Raw genomic sequence first — 20,340 nt, 5'->3', positions numbered from 1 at the left:
TTATTTATAACAATATGAAGAGCCCATTTCTAGAAGCAACAACAACAAATTTTTGGAAACTCTTAAAAAAACCAACATACCAGAACTACAGTAAGGAAACTTTCAGAACTTTTAATGAGGAACATGCAAAAAACCACCAACCCAAACAAAAACAACAAAAAAACCCCACACTAATTTAAACAATATGTTTCTAGTTAAAATCCTAAAAGGATACTTGGTGAAAGTGATCAAAGTGATTCAGGAAGTCCCAAGGAAAAACAGGCAGAAATAGACAAGCTTTGAAACAATGGACAATTAAATTACGTGCCATCTTAAAACAAATACTGCAGCCTGATATGTGCTACACGTAGTTTATGAAAATATAATACAAATGTACTTCTAACCAGAAGAGAAAGATCAGGGTGGAACATAACTGAAAAGCCCAGAAACAGACCCAAATAAGACAGATGACATTTTAAAACTATGGATAGGATGAACTATTTAACAAATACTGTTGGCATAGTTAGTATAGCCATTCAGAAAAAGTATAAAGTTGGATCCTTACCTCACAACATTTAGCAAAATAAATTCTAGAACAGTTTAGAATTAAGTGTAAAAGCAGAAAGCCAGAGAAGTAAAACAAAATTGTGTAAAAAGTAAAATAACCTTGGGCTACGGAAAACTTTTCTAAGGAGAAACCAGAAGGAAAAGATGAATAGATTCGACTACATGTAACTATTAAATTTTCCTTTATCAAAACACACCACACAGTATTTTTAAGATTATAGTTCACAAAGGGCTACCTACCTTCTATAAAAAGCTCTTCAAAGCAACAGAGAGGAAATACCTAATAACTAAACATATGAATAGTTAATACACAAAAGACACCCAGCTAGCATGTATATAAATTTCACTAGTAATCAGAGAAATATAAAACAAGATGACTTCTCACCTGTCAAAATGGCAAAGATTTAAAATGCTTAAATACCCAGCATAACTAAATGAAAAGGGAAAGTAATAGGAATGTAAAACTTGCAAACCTTTCCTGAGGGCAATATGGATATAGCAAAAGTTTAGATGGGCATTCTTTAGGTCAGCAACTCCAAGGAAATTATGTACATTTGTGTGTTTGTACTTACGCAGATTTTCCTCACATTATAACAGAAAAGTTAGAAATATTTTGTGTCCAGCAACGAGGAATTGTTAAGTTTTGGTTCTTCTATAAAGGAGTAATTTACAATCACTAAAAGAGGATGGAATTTAATTACTGACATAGAAGGATGTTCACAAAATATTATTAAATGAAAAACTCTAATTACAAAGCTATGGGCAGTATAATCCCACTGTTGTAAGAAAAGACATCCAACACATGCAAAATATTAATGGTGGTTATCTCTGGATGTGTTCCTACATTTTTGAATATGTACAAAAAGTAAAAAAGAAGGGTTCCAGGTTTAAAGCATTGTCTATAAAGCATGACACAGCGGTTGTAACAAGTGCTCATCCTCATCAGATAAGATTATTTCTAAGAGTCTGTTCTGTATATGAGCAAGAAGAAAACAAGGATAAAAATAGCCTGGATTTTTAGGGCAGTTTATTTACAGACTATCAAATACAGTCTTTTTTCTTTTGTTAAACAAATGGCTTATATTAAACACATTAGATTTAGGAGTTATGAGACTTTACTAAAAATTCTTGCAAAAAAGCACACCTTTACAACAAATTAACTTAATTGTGAAAAAAATTAAAGTGTGATTCACTACAGAGCCTCATTTTCAATGTGGTATTTTCAGTAAGAAAATTTTTTTTTAATGGGACATTTGATATGGTGAAAGGAATAAGACCCACAAAGTGTTAGTCTACACAATTCAAAGAGCAAGTTCTTTTCCCATATGATCAAAATTTTGTTTTCCCCACCTTCAACTGGATCCCTTGATAGCTTTTATCTTAATAGCTTTTATTTTTAATTAAACTAGAAACAGTTTAAGAAATTATCTGGAGAGGCCTTTGGTAAATGACAAACCATTGCTCCCCTTATAAAACCGCTTAAAACTATAAGAACTTGAAAGAATTTAAAAGCAGTGTTTGTTTGCAGGCCTGCTGATACGGACCTTCCTCCTACAAACAGAAAAAATGTTTAAGTGAAAGATTCAGTCTTATTATCTAATTGTTAGATATTTAGGTAACCATTGTTTTAAAAAAGAAAATGAGTCACCTCCTTTTTAAAGACTATCCATATATGAAACAAACAGCCTCTACAGGCTCCTAATTAAGTTTTCTAAAATTTTATTTCCCTGTTTTTTTCTGAAGCCTTTTTTTTTTTTTTTTTTTTTTGCGGTACGCGGGCCTCTCACTGTTGTGGCCTTTCCCGTTGCGGAGCACAGGCTCCGGACGCGCAGGCTCAGCGGCCATGGCTCACGGGCCCAGCCGCTCCGCGGCATGTGGGATCTTCCCGGACTGGGGCACGAACCTGTGTCCCCTGCATCGGCAGGCGGACTCTCAACCACTGCGCCACCAGGGAAGCCCTAAAGCACTATCTTAACTCACATTCCACAAACTATTTTAATCAATAAACCCTTAAAATGAGTCTTAAAATTTCATGGGTGACAGCAACTCTCCAACAAATAATGGATTGAAGACTTGGGAAACATGAGTTGCATGCAGAAAAAGCTGCTGTATCAAGAAATACATAAGGGAATTTCACATGGGAGATAATAAATATATTCTTCTTTTGGTAGGTCCAATCTTTTTCTATTTTCATCTTCTCATTTGCAACCTGACTTACCTGTTTCTTTCAAAAAAAACTTAAGTAACATTTTATGTTCCTTAAATTTCACCCAAGAATACTCAGTGATTACTGCAGTTATTATAACATACAGAATTAGTGATTTCCCAACCCTGTTCTTTTCATTAATCCAAATTTACTTAAGTATTAAATGATATGAAAGGATGCATTAAGAGTTTTACTACCATATTTCATCAATTTTAAGAAACATTCTTTCATATAATAACATCTCTGAACTTGGGAAGTATATTACAATTGATGTATCTTAGCCTTGAGTTGTGGTTTAACTGGCAACACTTTTCCTAACTAGTGCATAAAATACTGTTGTCTCACAATCAATGCTGTCTTAGGGTAATATTAGGAGCTATAGTTCAAATCTTCAATTTCAAGCAACAATTTCCTTGTCCTCCCAGCCACTCTCCCAACATAAATACATAACTTAAATGTTAGGAAAAACTATCCAAACACAGTTCAATTTTATATAAAATATTTAATTTTTAAAACACAGGCTATTCATGTCACATAAATATCTTCAATTTTAGGTTAGCTGCTACGGTCAGCAGAATTATCAAGTGTGACTATTAAGAATAACTTAGATACTGTCACTTATAGGAAAGTCTAAAGCTCTAAGACTCACCATATTAAAATTCCAGATACTTGAATACTGTAGCTATTTTGCTAAATTTCAAAATATTTCTTCACTTCCTGCAATGTAGTTTTATTATAAGTTGTTAGTATTCAATATTCAAATAAAAGAAAAATAATTTTTCTTCCATTCATTTCTTTCTCCCCAACAACAAAAAAAATTCCATCAAAAGACATCAACTCATTTTATAGCAGTAAAATGGTGAATTATTAACTTGAAACTATTCTGTTACCAAACTATAATGCTTCCCATGTACTGTTTTGAAATGAAGGTTCACAAGTCAGATAGTGGGCACAGGATTAAAAGACTGACTTTAGAACTGGAGCCATTTCCATTTGATAACAGTTGTTCCAATTTAAGATTCCAATTAAAAATAAGTTACCGGGAGAACAGTTAAAACAAACGGTGAGTTGGCACAGCTCTCCTTTCCAGAGTCTGTTTTGCCATTTCATGCTAATGGCAACACTGCTTATTTACCTTTGGTTCCTTTCTAGGATTATTATAATGGTATGTGTGTTTGAGTGCACACACCAAGTTAGTTAAACTTGACACCATTACAGTTGAAATAAGGGTTATCCATCACTCTAAAATGAACTAAAATAAAGTTACTCTAGGTGTGGCAGAAGAAGTTGTAGTAAACCTCGTAGGAAGTGAGAGGAGAGAGAATAAGAGGGTTTTTTTGCACTACTTTTTCTTTTTACTTCAGTAAATTCAACCTAAGCAATGTTTCTAGTTAACGAGTAAAATGAACAGTTAACTTTGTCTTAAAATGGCAACTGTATAACTTAAAATAAGGTGTTCGCCATCCCTCCCCCCATGAACTTTAACAGAATTATGCCAATTCTGTTATTAAGCCTTGTTTCTATGCTACTGCCCTCCAATTATGCATGGCAAAAGGAAACAGGGACAATGTGGCAGCCTGAAAGAAAGTGGTACTCTGAAATTCTCATTTAGCTATTATTTTCAACCATTTAAATGACACAACTTTTCAGAACTTGTTCTCAGAAGTAACAAAAGGTGCTGTTGGGAGTTGGACTCCCTTTCTTTGCTCTCACTCCCCTATCAAGAGAAGGTGGTAGTGGAAGGTAACACAACCCAAAGAAAAGGAGAAAGTGTGATAGGCAGAGGGAATGAACCTAAGAGGAACCCAGCAGGCAGCCCCTAGACACTTGAGAGCTCCCTGCCTCTTCAATGCAATGCATTGATTCCCTTTAGAAGACAAATGGGTGTAAAGGTTAACTACTTTCTCAGACCTTAGGCTTACCTGTTAAGGCACTTACTTACCCTCCCCACCCCACCCATATTTTTCATATAAAACCCGCTATTTCATTTGAATGCATTTTGCTAGGCTATGATAATCTGCAAAATAAAACAAAAATAACGTTGACCATTTTTTTTTATAAAACTGTTGCATCAAGAGAAAGGTTGTGTTTTATTTTCTGAAATGAGCACAAATTACACCTTTCACAATAACACTGAAAGCAGGTGCAAAGACTGACAGTGACCTTTGACTAAAGGTAGCTTTGTAAAAAGAAAAATACCAAATAAATCAGTGCCCTTTCTGATTGTTGTAAAACTGGAGGCGGGGAGGGGTTGGTTGTTTGTTACATAAAAGTTGGTCCAAACTTACAAAAAAGCACAAATGTGCATAGTTCAGAAGATCTGCAAGAGGGCCATAAAAGACTTTTATGTCCCTAAGATTAGCATCCACTTAAAACTGCAAGAATACAAAATAAAATTGTTAACTAGAATTTGTGAAGATGTACAATCAACAGATCTAGTTTTTTAGAACAGCATGAATTTAAGCAAAGGTTTTTTTTGTCTTTTTTTTTTTAAACTATTGTATGCAAGACCCTTTTCCACATAAAAATAAAGCTGTTGTTGAATTAATATTATTCAAGTCTCTTGGATCGCTGCCTTAAACTGCAGCTAGAAAAGTCTTTCCAGATAAAAATGATGTGCCTGAGGAAAAACAGATACTCAGTATGGTAACCCTCTGCCTCGACCTCTGCCAGCTGATGTGCTAATGTGTCCCCTGTATCCTTGTGAATACCCAGGTCCTTGGGCAGGAGAAGTCCAGGTCTGTCCATGCATGAGGCCAGGGCCACCTGGGTTTTCCTGTAAGTTACCACCATAGTTATAGTTGTGCATCTTTGCTGGCAAAGGATGAGTACTCTCTGGCCCTGTGGAAGGGTCACTGCTGTTTGCCAGGACTGCAATGGGGCCATGGCTATATTCAAATCTATGGTCCTTGTCTCCACTAAACAACATGGGACCTGTATTGAGGTAAATGTCTCCATATCCAGCTACTGAACTGGGAAATGACTCGGAAAAGGCAGAAGGCTGAGGTGGACCACCAGAATGAGATGAAGTAGTACTGTAGTTATCCAAGGACTGAATATCTGAGTTTCCAATGAAGCTACGTCGTTCCAATGGTGGAGCAGAGGCGCCTCCTAGACCATCACTGCTCACATAAGGAGCAGAAGAGAAAGAAGAGGATCCAAAATTGTCCTTGTAGTCTGAAGGGGGCATATAAGTGTCTCCTGCTTGGTAGTCAATACCACTTTCTCTTTTGGGATCATCCTGGGGCTGATGCTGAGCAAGCAGCTGTAACAGGGCTGCTTTCACTCCAGCATGAGGGTCAGTTAACGAAGAACTAGTGGTGGGTACATGCTGGTTTTCTGTCCGATAATCTAGATCTTCTTCAGTGACTGGCGGTGGTTCAGGTGGCTCAGGAGGTCGCTGATCAGGAGGCAGAATACGAGGCCGATCTGGTTCTGGCGTGAGCTCCAATATCCTCATGTCTTGGTGCTGGATGAGGTCATCTTGCCCTAAGTGAAACAAGGCAAAACAAGAGAGTCGAAAGTTACCATAGAAAACAAAAATTTCAAAATAGTTAATGTTTTCTAAAGAGCATTAGAAGTTGTATCTCTGGCAAAACACACACACACACACACACACACACACACACACACACACACAAAACAAACAAACAAAAAAACGCAACCAACCAAACAAAAACAACCCAAAAGTCAAATGAAAAAGAAAAAGGTATATGTAAGTATTAAAATATCGCCTGCTACCATTTGAGTCTATGGTGACAGAAAAATTTTGTTGTATTTGGCATCTCACATGTACCTATTTACTGCCTGAAGAACAAAAGCTACTGTATACATAAAGTTTCTGCCTTGGTCAATCATCCTGCTGCAACTGGAGTGAAAGATTATTTCTTAACCGTAGGTTCACATGAGAAACGTTGATAGCATTCATGAGTTCTATCACCCACAGATAATTCGTTAAGGAATCAACTCCTAGGAGTACACGGACTAAGAAACCAACCTATAACCAGTGACCTGAGAATTTTCAGGACCTCTCCTAGCAAAGCTACAAAACACTACACATTATAGCTAATCATCAACAGCAAGAAAACAGTGTGAATGCAGCCGTGTTAGTGGTCTGCTATCTGTACACTCACCCGACACCGGAGTGCTAGGTTCTGGAGGTGGCCTGAGTTGTAATGACGCTTCAAGTCCCGATCCATTTTCCCTCTCTTCCAGTAGCACATCTTTCTGCTTTGACTGCTGAGCCTTTATTAACTGAGTCAACAGAACTGCAAATGCGCTCTGCACAGCCGCCTGGGCAGCATCAGTCTCCACTTTAGGCTGGACGTTCTGAGAAGAAGGCTGAATTCCTCCCAGCGGTTTCAAAGACTCCTGTTGTGGTGTTGATGGATCTGTCTGTTTTTCACCTGTTGCCAAAATTCCAGCAGGAAGGTTTATTTTATTTAGCTGCTGCTGAGTCTCAGAGTTTACCTTAATGTTCAACACTTGGACAAAATCAGTCACACTAACACTTGTTTTAGTTTGTAGTAGGTTTAGTAGGATTGCCAATTCACTGTGGTTTAACTGCTGTCCAGGGCCTGTTTTTACTAAAGACAAAACGTGTATTAATTAGAATTGACATGATTCACAGCTCTCCCCACCCCACAGAATGGCTCTGTATTACCCTATTAAAATGTACATTCGTGGGACAGTGTTTGAGAAATACTGTGAAAAGGAAATCTCTTTCTAGTTCAATTTCATGTACATTTAAGATGTAACGGCACATAAAACAAAAAAGAAAAAGAACTGCAGTCCCTTTTGAATAAATTATCTTTAAGGGTAAATACTTCGAAAGGAAAACCAAGACCACCATTAGAACCCCATACTATAGACATGACCAGGAAATAGCACCTGAGAATGGGCACTGGATGATGATCATGATGATGATGACAACTATAATTTTAGGTTCCTTTCTGAGCATTTTATATCCTTTATTCCTCACAACAACCTTATAAGACATGCTTTATTATTGGCCCCATTTTTTTTTTTTTTACTGAAGAAGAAACTGACATCCAGAGTGACTAAATAACTTGCTCAAGGTCACAAACTCTGTAAGTGGCAGAGTTGAGATTTGAACCCAGGTATTCTGATTCCAGAGTCTGAACTCTTTTTTTTTTAAATAAATTTATTTTATTTATTTATTTTTGGCTGTTTGGGGTCTTCACTGCTGCGTGTGGGCTTTCTCTAGTTGCGGTGCGCAGGCTTCTCATTGCGGTGGCTTCTCCTGTTGTGGAGCACGGGCTCTAGGTGCGCAGACTACAGTAGCTGTGGCTCGCGGGCTCTAGAGCGCAGGCTCAGTAGTTGTGGCACACGGGCTTAGTTGCTCTGTGGCACGTGGGATCTTCCCGGACCAGGGCTCGAACCCGTGTCCCCTGCATTGGCAGGCGGATTCTTAACCAATGCGCCACCAGGGAAGTCCCCAGAGTCTGAACTCTTAACCACTCCCTGTACTGCTTATATAAAATAACACGTATTTTCTAAAAACCTAACCTTATCTTTGCAGTAAATTCAAACTGGGATTTTGTAGACTGTCTGATATAATGTCTTTTATTCAAACTTCTTTTTTTTAAAGTTAAGCACTCTTGGTAAATTAGGAACTCCTACAGAAGCATGCTTATCATGTACATATAAGGTGGCATTAATTCATGACCACGAAAACAGTTGTTTTTCTAATTTTCAGTTTAGACTTGTGATGGTTTACGTAGGTTCTTGTGCAAGTTTATCTGAGTCATACGTAACAACAAGGCTCAAATGTACATAATACTATATATGCTAAGTGATAATACAGATACTGATAAGCAATTTCCATAACCACAGATGACAGACTAATAGTACTCCAAGATGAAAAAGTGATGATTAATGCTTTTTTAAATATATTCTCTCTTTATATATTTTGATATACTTTTTATTACTTCTTAGTATTTTTAGAATAATTCAAAACAAACTCTTGCAAGTTCTCCTTGTGATCCGCAGGTATTAATAAGGAACCATGCTTGTTTGCTACACCCCAAGTGCCAGTTTTCCTCACTTTCCCTTTCATGTCTCTATTAACAGAGGTAGTCTCCATGTGAGCTCAGAGAAGTACACTTTAACTGTGGTGTCTCATCTACACAGAAGGGGCATTTTTATTTCATGGCACTTATTGATGTAGAAAATGGAGCAAAGAGGATTCATTCCTATTTCAAAAAACTAGAAGCCTCACTTCTTAATATTGACAGTTTGAAAAGAGAAGGGAAGGAGGGAGGGAGGGATAAAATGAAATTCTAAAATTAACAGAGTTGTAAATATGCAAAGCTAAGAAACAATAACAAAATGAGCCCAGAATTTTTTTATCAGCTAAAATAGAGTGAAATAACTACCCTCTATTCCACTAGGCTTCCTAGTGGAATAAGGACATCAGTTCCGTGAAGAGAAGCAGAAATAAACACCTGGTAGTCTTATTAAGGAATATGACAACTGTTGCCTGGGACAAGTGACCACCATCCAAATTTCCTGTTACAACCATCTCAAATCCTTTTTCAGTAGTGGATGGTATATAAAACAGGTGATATAAACACAAACCAAGAAACCTTCTTGTTGCTTCTGTCCTTCTCCAAATTTTACATAGTTTTACCATGAAGAGAAATAATACTGAACTTGATATAGACAGCCCTCACTTTGTACAACAAATAAATATTTTTTTCTCCTAAGCTACATATACATAAAATATTTTCATGTACAAGGGGAATTCACTATTTCAAGAAACTCTGAATACTTTTGAACAACAAATAACAATTAATTTTGGTTTTTAAAGTAACATGTATTAGCACTTTAATGTAGTCTGACCAAGGTCAACTCTAAGCTTGTAGACTACATGGGAAAGCATTAAGGTAATCTTTCTCAAGCTTTCTCAGCTAATCTACTCTATATTTATATTTAACCACCAAAAGTTCAATCTGATCCACAGATCTGTTTTAACCAACTGAGCAGTCAATACTTACTCATCTCTTAATAAGTGCTGGGCTATTTTTCATGTTTAATAAAACACCACCTCCACACATACATGTATTTATTTCTTATCATCTCTGTCTTCATAAAAACATTAAAGCTGAATGCTTTCTGGATTCATGAGGCAAAATGAAGGAGTGGATTCCATTTTTTTTAAAGTCGTTAACTAAATGAGAGAATGAATTTAACTGTACTTCTGACAACACTGAAGAGGTTGGTTCCTCGTGAAGAAGCTTACTCTTACAACAGATTGAGTCAGACGAAGAAATTTAACTTTCCCCAAAATACCCTTCTTTATCATACTTCAAGTCACTTCTGGCACAATTTCAGATTCCAGTCTGAGATTCTATAATATACTGGGAAATATATTAAAAGTAACCTGAGAACATTACAAACAGTATGAAAGAGCTTCTACTCTGATTCCGGGCTGTTTTCCTTTATCTTTCTTCTTACTCCTGAAAAGCATCCACAGACATTGAATGCTGTGCCTCACAGAATAGTGTCAGTAAAAGACCTACTGACTCTTGCACTAGGGGAAAAAAGAAGGCAGAGAAAGCTGACCCATCACTAATCATATGTAATTTGATGCCTTCTTTATAAATTAATCTCACCTTGAGATTGCTTAATATTGTGGTGCCGGTAGCAGTGAAACATCTGTACTGGCACAATCGAATAACAAGGAAATGTTGAATTCAGTGTTCAACTTTTAGCCACAAGTGCTTTAACACTACAGCAATATAATTAACGCCAGCCACAAAACAATGTGAAGAAGATCAACCCATGGAAGCATTACTGACCAGGTGCTACATTCGAGTTGCCCTGAGATTTCAGTTGTGAAGACGGCAGCACACCCTGAGGCGTGTTAGTTCTGCTGTCATCCATGCCCAGAGACAAGTCCTTTCTGGGGGCTTTAATTGTGGAAACATCATCAGTCATGCCCATCTGCTTCTGTCGTCTTCGCTTTTTACTCCATAACTCATGACAATCTTGCCATAAAGGAAGGCTGGAAAAAAAAGTATTAAACTGTTTATCCATGGCATTTCTTAACAACAACAACAACAAAATGATAATATATTTACTACATAGCCCCAAAGCTGCCACCCCCGCTCCCCCACAAGTTATTCTTGAAGATTTCACACACAGGCTTTGTAAACTCCTCCAACACAAATCACCCTTAATGCCCCCCTCCTTCAGGGCTTCACCTATACAGACAAACTATTTTTCTGTGGCTTCTGGATATTCAATGAATAATAACTTATTAAAACTATGAATGAAGAATATACGTTCACAAAAATAGGTTACTATTAGCCTTGGTGCAATCTTTTAAAGCCAATTTTTATCATAGTACAACATACATTGAATAGGACATGGAAAAAAAAAGTGAAAAATACGCCACTTGCAGAAACTAGACACGGAATTAAAAAGTAGCAAAGGCTAGGACATAAATTTGCGAAAAACCTTCTAGTACAAGCTTTTTACTTTTTGAGACCCTCTTATTTGCTTCTATAGTCAAATGCTCTAGAATTAAACTGATTGCTACAGAGGAGTTTCAAAAATAGATTGTAATCCAGGTTCATCAATCATCATTGAGAGTTCTGAATAACTAGCAACTATCAAAGTTATCCATAATTCTGAAACAATTCTACCTCGTATAATTTCACAAAATTGAAACACTGCAGAATAACTTTTGTTTAAAGAAAGACAAATATTTGATTTATAAATATTTTCTTCTTACCCTAATAAAAAAATCCAGTGGGAAGTTACTATGATATCTATTTTAAAGATAAGAAAATTGAAGCTTGGAAAGGTTAATAAACTTGCCCAGAATATCTATAAATTCCCTTAAGCAGCCCCAACCTGGTCTTCAACCTGGATATGTTTACCTCTAGGGATACATGAAAACTTTCTGAGGGAGTATACCTGGAATTATTCTAAAAGAAATTCCATATCCATATGTCCTCTTTCCTAAAATTGATATTTGAGAAGGGCCTGCATGTTCAGAAAGTTCTTTCACACGTCTTCTTTAACAATTAGTTTTACCTCATGTTATAAAATAAAGGCATATGCAACAATATGGTCAAATCTTAGCAATATAATATAATATTAAGTGAAAAAAAAAGTCATTCCCAACAGATTACAAACAGCATGACACTCTTTCATAAAATTAAAAGCAACTAAAATTGTAAAATATAACTTTTTATGAGTACATATAGATGGCAACAAAAAGTATATACAAAAGAAAACAGGGATGATGGTTACCTCAGGTGGAGGAAGGCAAGGGGGACAGGTTGTGGGCGGAGAGGGTATGATATGAGTAAAGTAGGTTATTGTCAAGATTCTAGCTTTTATTTGGTAAGTTCATGGCTGCTTATTAACATCATTTAAAATAACTAATTAAATTAAGTAACTAAAAGAAAAAAAGGGAGCCATGCATGGACTAATGATGAGTGACACAAGGATTATGATTAAACCAAGTCTATGCACCTGAGGTCCAAAAACAAAACAAAGGCATACCTCTCAGCCATCTTACTATGGTGCATTGCCTCAGCGTGTAAAAACCTCCTGGAGTAACAAACAAAGGGACAATTTGAAATATTGATACTGGGAAGCTTTAAGGCATCAAAAACCTGCCAAAGACTTTCGTGTGTGTGTGTGTGTGTGTGTGTGTGTGTGTGTGTGTGTGTGTGTGTGTGTGTGTGTGTGTGTGTGTGTGTGTGTGTGTGTGTAACCTTAGCTTCTGTTGGGGTTATTCTGAATTCAGACATACTGCAGTACTGCAGAGTGGGGGGACTGAAGTGATTTCATTTTTTTCGCATCTTGATGTTCAAGGAATGCATTGCTCTTGTTGGAGAGTCCCATGAGAATAAAGCAAAGAAATCCACTAAAAAGGGCTTCTGTTCCCTCCCACAGTTAAAACGTTAAGAGATTCTTTATGGATGATCTCAACAGTAGGAAAGATAAACATTACCCAACAAATAGCTAAACAGGATAGAGAGGTTAGTGATGCTGACTATTAGACGTACCAGGAATGTTTCCAGGACAACCAAATTTTTAATGTGTGCTTTTCTAAAGGTTCAAATACCGGCTCAGCCACTTACTTATTGTGTCTCATAGGCAAGTAACTTGACCTCGGTGCCTCAGTTTGCTTATCTTTAAAAATGGGGTTAACAAGACAATCTACCTTGTGGAGTTCAGGTAATATATGTTAACATATGTAAGCGCTTGGACAGTGCCTCTCACATAGTAAGAATTATATTCATGTTTCGTCATTCAGCAAGGTAGTTTAAAAGTATTTTTTTATCATATCATATCATGAAATATTTATTCCAATTATAGTTGATCGTATTTATCTTATGAATTGTTTAATGCTTTTAAGAAAAAATAAAATTATAGACAAGCTGCTGGCCTAATTCACTTCTTAGCAATACATACTCTTTTCATTAAGTACATTAAAAAAGTGTGACAGGACATCTAATAAAATTAATGGATTTTTTTTTTATTACCCCACTCATTTGCTTATTCCTAAAAAAACGGATAAATTTAATACACATGGCTATTTCCCAAAGGAATTCCAATGCCTTTCTTCAGAGTCCTTAGTTAAATTTTATAATTTTAACTACCCCATTACATATGACAAAGTAACTAGATGTTATATTGTTTATATAATTTTTTATTTAAATATCACATCAATATCACTATAATTTCAACCTGATTGCTTTAGTGATATACTTAACAAAGATGTACCATAATTTATTGCTGGTTTACAGAATGTTTACCAAAATGTGTACTAACATATTTATTTTTAATGCAAAAGTGCAGTCGGGTGTGTTCTCATAAAAGTTAAGTGAATTTAGGTGATGTGCTTGACAATATGAACAGAATTTCCTATTATGTGGCAAACATTTTCCACAAATTGAATGGGATACATCTACAGTTCCAAGATTTTGACAAAAGCATATATTTTAAAAATGTAATAAGAAACACAATTTAGCAAATGGATTGGTTAAGTAGTACTGAAATTACATGTTGACTTCCTAACCTTTTCTAAGTATACTGGATTAAGAAAGTGCGAATAAAAGGAAAAGCAACAAGTATAAGAAGAAGTCATGTAATAAATATTGGTAAAGCTTCTTTGGTTTATTTTCTTAAAATTTGAAAAAAAAACATTAATGACTGGATAAGAAATCTTTGGCAAGTCATGTGGTTTCCAATTCTTTACTGTCACGAAAATTAGAGAAAGAATCTTAAGTTGACATCTGAAAGGTCACTAAAATAATTTTTGATGACAGAGCACTGTGATTTTGGGGACATAATGTGGAAGAAGTTCAAAGAACTCAGTGATTTAACTATGACAAAACTCCATCCAGTCTCAAATGCTTATTTAAAAGAGTACTTACAAAAAGTTTTAAATCACAATTAATGTGGAACTATATCCTCACTCTAGAATAAGTAATATTAATTAATGGATATGCAAATTGCTTGGGGAAAAAAATCTCAGCACTATTTCATTAAGGTTGCATCTCCAACAAAATTTACTAATTTTTTTCTTTTTTTTAAACTGAAATATGTACTACTAATACATGCAATAATTTAATCAAGAAAAAAAGAGCTTCGTAGTCAGAGGAAATTTTTAAATTAAATTTCCATTTTTATACATATACTTGTTTTAAAGAAGTACTATAGGGTAATCAATAAAATACTTTCAAGCATAAATATATGCTACATTAAAAACGTGCAGAAGCAATGTAAGTTCACACACACACACACACACACACACACCCAACAGTGTCCAATTGATGAAGAGTTTGTTCATACATTTTCTGAGTGAATGCTGATGAATATCAAATGCTAAGGTATTTTGATTCCACTAAATACATTTACAAGATGATGTAACTGCTCTATTTTAAAGTGTCTACACTTAGACACTGAAAATTATACCTTTTGCAACTATTTGAACCCTTGATTTTTAAAATTTAGATGTCTATTTAAAATGTGTTCAATACAGTTTTACCAGAATTCTTTCATGTGGACCACTTAAACCAAGATATCAATTTAGTACTACCAATAACGGGAGAAAAATGACATTATATTCCTCTTGATGTGATACAGCAGGAAGCACCTATCACTACCCTAGGTAGCATTCTTGCCAAAAAAAAAAAAGAAACACTAATTACTAATCATGAGGTAGTAGTTAAAGTCAAACTGTAGAATGCTTTACAAAACAGCTAGCTCTTCAAAAATGTCAATGTTGTAAGAAGTCTTCCTCAGAGACTGAAGAGACATAACAACTAAATGAAATGTGTGAGCTTGGAATAAATTCTTTATCCAAAAAAACCAAAACCAAAACAAACAGAAAAACAGACTACAAAGGAAACTATTGTGCCAACTAGAGAAATCTGAATATAAACTATTAGCTAATACAATGTTAAATTTCTTATGCTTTATAATGATATTGTAGTTATACAGAATAAAGTCCCAGTTCTTATAGAGAACATGGTGAATTATTTATAAGTGAAATGTCATTCCCACAATATAATATGCAAATAGTTCAGGAAAAAAAGATATGGAGTGATAAATCAAATGTGTCCAAATTTTAGTTAAGTGTTTGAACCTAGATGAAGAGCATATGACTGTTCATTGTAATATTCTTCCTATTTTTCTGTATAGAGTCGAAATTTTTCCAAACCGAAAGTTTAAAAAAATTCTTTAAAGAGGTACTAAAGCCAAAGTTTCAAGACTGCTGATATATACTGATAAGCAAAAAAATCCATGAAACAATTCAACAGTGAATGATTCAGGTCCCTCAACGTGTCAGATGATAGATCCTTTTTGCCTTCCAAATCATCCCACAAAGGCTATTCACATACAATTCAGTAAAAACTAAAGCCAAATATGATGGTCTCACAGAACTATAATAAGACCAATCTAATTAATTAAGTGGAAGAGCCAGGATTTGAACTCCAAATCCCATGTCTGTTCCTTCACAATATGCTAATTGTTATTACATGGACACATTTTATTGTTATAGGGACAGGTTTGTTTTTGTGACACTCATCATCATTTTTAAAATTACTAAGAAAATCTCTACAAACTTTCTAGATCCTATCAAGGAGAACCAAATGGACTGCTCTGTCCCCTTCCCGAAATCAATCCTAGAGAAATTACAGGAGCCACAAGGGAGTGAAGGTTCAAGAACCCAGCCATTCTGACACCCAGACTCTGTGCATTCCCTGCCTCCCGACACCCACCTCCCACCATCAGACAGTAGACGCATTCCATACAGGCTTTTGACACTAATATTTTTATTCAATGATAAGAATTTTCTACTGTAGAGTCTGCTAAGGAATATTTCAGAACCTCTTTTTGTTAGAGAACTAACTTGAATTTCAGAGCTGGCTTCACCCTTTACTAGATTTGTATTCTTGGGCAAGTTTCTTAACCTCTCTGAGCCTGCTTCCTTCTCTGTAAAATGGTGATAATAATACTCACCTGTTAAGATTATAAAGATTAATGTAATACATGAGAAATGCTTAGCATAGCACTCAAAATTTTAGCTAAGCAACTAGTGCTGGCAGAAACAGTACTACAATAGCAGCAGCAAGAACATTTTTTTTTTAGGGTAGAAATATGTTAATAAAATTAACTAGAGGAAGGCTGCTTCTGCTAGTCCTATGGTTAGCTGACCATAAAGCAAGGCTCTGCATTCTAGATGTGCAAATTATGTACACTATTGCTATTCTATTCCTTTTGATTTATTCTTTCTTTTGACTTAACTAATCATGGAATAGCTTTTGATAGCTACATAATGATGTTATTAATATTGTCCAGATTCTGCATATAGTAAAAAGTCACTTACTCTGGTGGAGGCATTTTTGAGGGTTCCACATCCCGTAGGAACTCACACTGAAGAGCCTGCTCTGCAGTGCAGCGCTTACTAGGATCCAAGGCGAGCATGTAATCAAATAAGTCTAGTGCAGCTGCAGGAATACTGGCACGAGAGGATTATAAAAGTCATGCATGTTCTTAGACTCAAGCTTAATGTTGCTTTAGGAGCTTATTTTAAATATTAGCATTTTATAACATGTTTGTGATACTTTATTCCAGTAAGTTCCAAATATTCCTTTAAAGAAATATTTATTTTTACATAATTTTATAATTATTATTCTAAATAATTTGAAATTTGGCAAACAATAGTATATTTTACTGCTCTATGGGCAATTTGCTGTTTTAACATAAATTAAAAACTTAACAGAATAGTTTCCTACAACAAAGTAAAAAACTCAGTTCAAGTATCTTGTAAGCGGTTTCTTTAAAATTTTAAATGGTATTATTAAACTTCTTTCAGGTAAACACTAAATCAAACACGTAACTCCAAAGCACTGATTTCATAATGATGGTAAAATGGTAATTTGCATGTAGCAAAGGGAACTCAAAATTAAATGACATAGAAGAATTGTGATAGGTCGACCTTAGGTCAACAGAGGCTACAGTGACATTTAGAATTCTCAAGAAATAACTTAAAAAAAAAAATCAACGCAATATGGATGTTTAAGCATCCCCTTCTTACAAAACAAATTCTTCTCTTAACTTTCGACGATATTGCTTCTTTGGTTTCATGGTGTTGAAATATGGTAGTTTGATTACATCAGGCCACACTGCAGGACATGGACTTCCACATATACGGCTGAACAACACACAAAAAGAAGTACATCAATATAAACTACACAGAAAAAAATCATACATACAACTGCTATACAAAACATCAACTAATTTTTAAATATACAAATGTTGAAGTCCTGATACAATGTATACTAGTTTCATTAAATATTTTAGTCATCCCCGCAAGCGGGAAGAGATATGGGAACATATGTATATATATAACTGATTCATTTTGTTGTGAAGCTGAAACTAACATACCATTGTAAAGCAATTATACTCCAATAAAGATGTTTAAAAAAGATAAATAAATAAATAAATAAATAAATAAAAATTAAAAAAAAATATTTTAGTCATCCCAAATCAATTACTTATTTTAAGAATTCAATTTATTTTCAGTGAATGCTCCAAACATTCCAATTCCTAGAAAGAAAACCTTCATATCTGCAAAATCAAATCTTAAAAACACAGGCAACATTCAAAATATGTTGAGCATATTTTGAACCAAAATTTAAAATTTTTATGCTAATAAACTGAGGAACTAGAGTTTAGTATATGTCTTTCTCTGGTTTTATAGGTACCTAATCATCACCTCTTATGAATATAATGAAGTTTGCAATAATAGCAGAAAAGATTTCCTACACTGAAGAAGCTAACTGAACTGTAGACTGCTGCTGAATTCGATCAACAGGAGGACCCTAAAAGTCACATTCCTGAAACATAGTTCTTCAATTTCAGTAGTGCCTCTGATTTCAAGGTATTTAGAAATTTTAACTGCTTTACTCTCTATCTATATCTTGAAATCCCTCATTATTTTTATATTAATTAGTAAGTCTTTGTTATGGTAAACTGAAGAAATGCTATAACAAATAGCTCTAGCTGGTAAACATTTAAAACTAAGGTTTTGATAATATGTAGATGAAAAATTGGTTAAATATGCTTGAGTATACTGAATCTCAAGAATAAATGTACATTTTTTTTAAGAAGATGTTGGGGGTAGGAGTTTATTAATTAATTTATTTATTTTTGCTGTGTTGGGTTTTCGTTTCTGTGCGAGGGCTTTCTCTAGTTGTGGCAAGCGGGAGCCACTCTTCATTGCGGTGTGCGGGCCTCTCACTATCGCGGCCTCTCTTGTTGCAGAGCACAGGCTCCAGACGCGCAGGCTCAGTAGTTGTGGCTCACGGGCCTAGTTGCTCCGTGGCATGTGGGATCCTCCCAGACCGGGGCTCGAACCCGTGTCCCCTGCATTAGCAGGCAGATTCTCAACCACTGCGCCACCAGGGAAGCCCCATTTTATATAAAATTATCAGCTAGTCTTCATATAGGAAAAGAAAATGTCCATGCATCACTGACTAAAAGTAAAAATATTCCATATATACATAAATATAAATACATGCACCAATGTACATAAGCAAGTGACAACTAAAGTTGCCAGACATCCTTTAGCGGAGCTTAAGAAAACTATGTCAAAACCACTCTCTCACTTTTGTATACTACATAATATACCCAAGTAACTAGATGAATATAATCAATCCCTGGCAGATTTATATGCACCATGACAGAAGTATAAAATATAATGGAATAAAGAAAATGAAGGATACTTTCAACTACAGAAATACAAGAAAACGTACTCAAGTTAGAGAAGAGGTGCAGAATTTTGCCTACAACTCAAAGGATAAGTAAACAATAGACAGGTGGGAAAGGGAATAAGAGAACTGTTACTGGCAAAGATTAGTGCATAGGCCAAGTCATGGAAGTAGCAAAGTCTAAACATTTGTGGGAGGAAGGAAGACTAAGGAAATCAGTATAGGTGGAATTTAGGGCTAAGGGAGGTTTAGTTGGAAGCATTAGACAGGGGCCATACAATACAGTTTCAAGAGGCAGTCTGCCTAACTATAATGAAGACAGAGTTTGAAAACGAACTTTAGAACTGAATCCTGTCTGTGATGTTGGTGAAATTGCATTGCTTAGAATCTGTTGCTCTTTTGTAAAATGGGGATTAATTTTACTTTGGACCTGTGAAATTAAATGAGCTAGCACCTGGCTCATTAATAGCCTTATAATAAAAATCAGTTTCATTACCTCTTAGCTAAACAGTTTTAATTATTTTATGTGTTCTGGGAAGATAGTTGAGTGGGAAAGTTATCTAACTGGTAGCAGCATACAGGACGAAATAGACATTCTAAGACAGGGAAACGTTTTAGAAATTAGGGAAGCAGACATGACAGCAGTTGATAACTGCATATTGGCAAAATCAGTGCCTGATGGTCAATTAGCTATCCCCAAATCATTTACTGAAGACATTTTGAAATGCATCATATGCTAAATCCCTAAATATCTGAGGTCTGTTTTGAGAATCTATTTTGACTTACTGATTTATCTACTCTGGTGTCAATATCATATGATACCTTTACATTTTTCATAAGACTTACAGGACAAACCCCTCTATCTACTCATTCCTCTAATTATTCTTTTCAGTGTTTCCTTACAGATGAATTGTAGAATCAATACTGTCACACTCCAAAAGTAAGAGAATCCTGTTGGGATTCCACTGCTGCTCTGAATTTATCAATTTAGAACGGATTGCTATCTTTACAAAGCTTAATATTTCCATTTTTATACTTCCTTTGGTTTTATACAGGCATACCTCATTTTATTGTGCTTTGTAGATTTTTTTTTTTTTCAAACTTCAGGTTTGTGGTAACCGTGTGTCAGAAAGTCTATTGGCGCCATTCTGCCAACAGCATTTACTCACTTTGTGTCTCTGTGTCACTTTCTGGTAATTCTCACAGTATTTCAAACCCTCCATCAGTCAAAAGACTACAACTTGCCAAAGACTCAAATGATGGTTAGTATTTTTAGCAATACAGTATTTTAAAATTAGGGTATACACACATAATGCTATT

At 35.3% G+C, this 20,340-nt stretch overlaps 1 protein-coding gene across 2 annotated transcripts in view; it reads right to left on the bottom strand.

The window, feature by feature from the left end:
* Positions 1-4,823: 4,823 nt before the first annotated feature.
* Positions 4,824-20,340, bottom strand: part of CDK13 (cyclin dependent kinase 13) — a 110,965-nt gene continuing 95,448 nt past the window's right edge. The window contains exons 10-14 of one of the 2 annotated variants that reach the window (XM_004263324.4): positions 17,346-17,462; positions 16,635-16,766; positions 10,576-10,781; positions 6,886-7,338; positions 4,824-6,241 (exon numbers count right to left, since the gene is read on the bottom strand). In XM_004263324.4, the coding sequence (XP_004263372.1) occupies positions 5,391-6,241; positions 6,886-7,338; positions 10,576-10,781; positions 16,635-16,766; positions 17,346-17,462 (1,759 nt within the window). In that variant the 3' untranslated portion in view covers positions 4,824-5,390. The remainder of the gene's footprint in view (positions 6,242-6,885; positions 7,339-10,575; positions 10,782-16,634; positions 16,767-17,345; positions 17,463-20,340) is intronic. The other variant, XM_004263325.4, reaches the window with a different exon arrangement.

This window comes from Orcinus orca, chromosome 9 (assembly GCF_937001465.1).
Source record: "Orcinus orca chromosome 9, mOrcOrc1.1, whole genome shotgun sequence".
Taxonomy (NCBI): Eukaryota; Metazoa; Chordata; class Mammalia; order Artiodactyla; family Delphinidae; genus Orcinus; species Orcinus orca.
The sequence above is the reverse complement of the archived record's forward strand: the minus strand, read 5'-3'. Positions and strand labels throughout refer to the sequence as shown.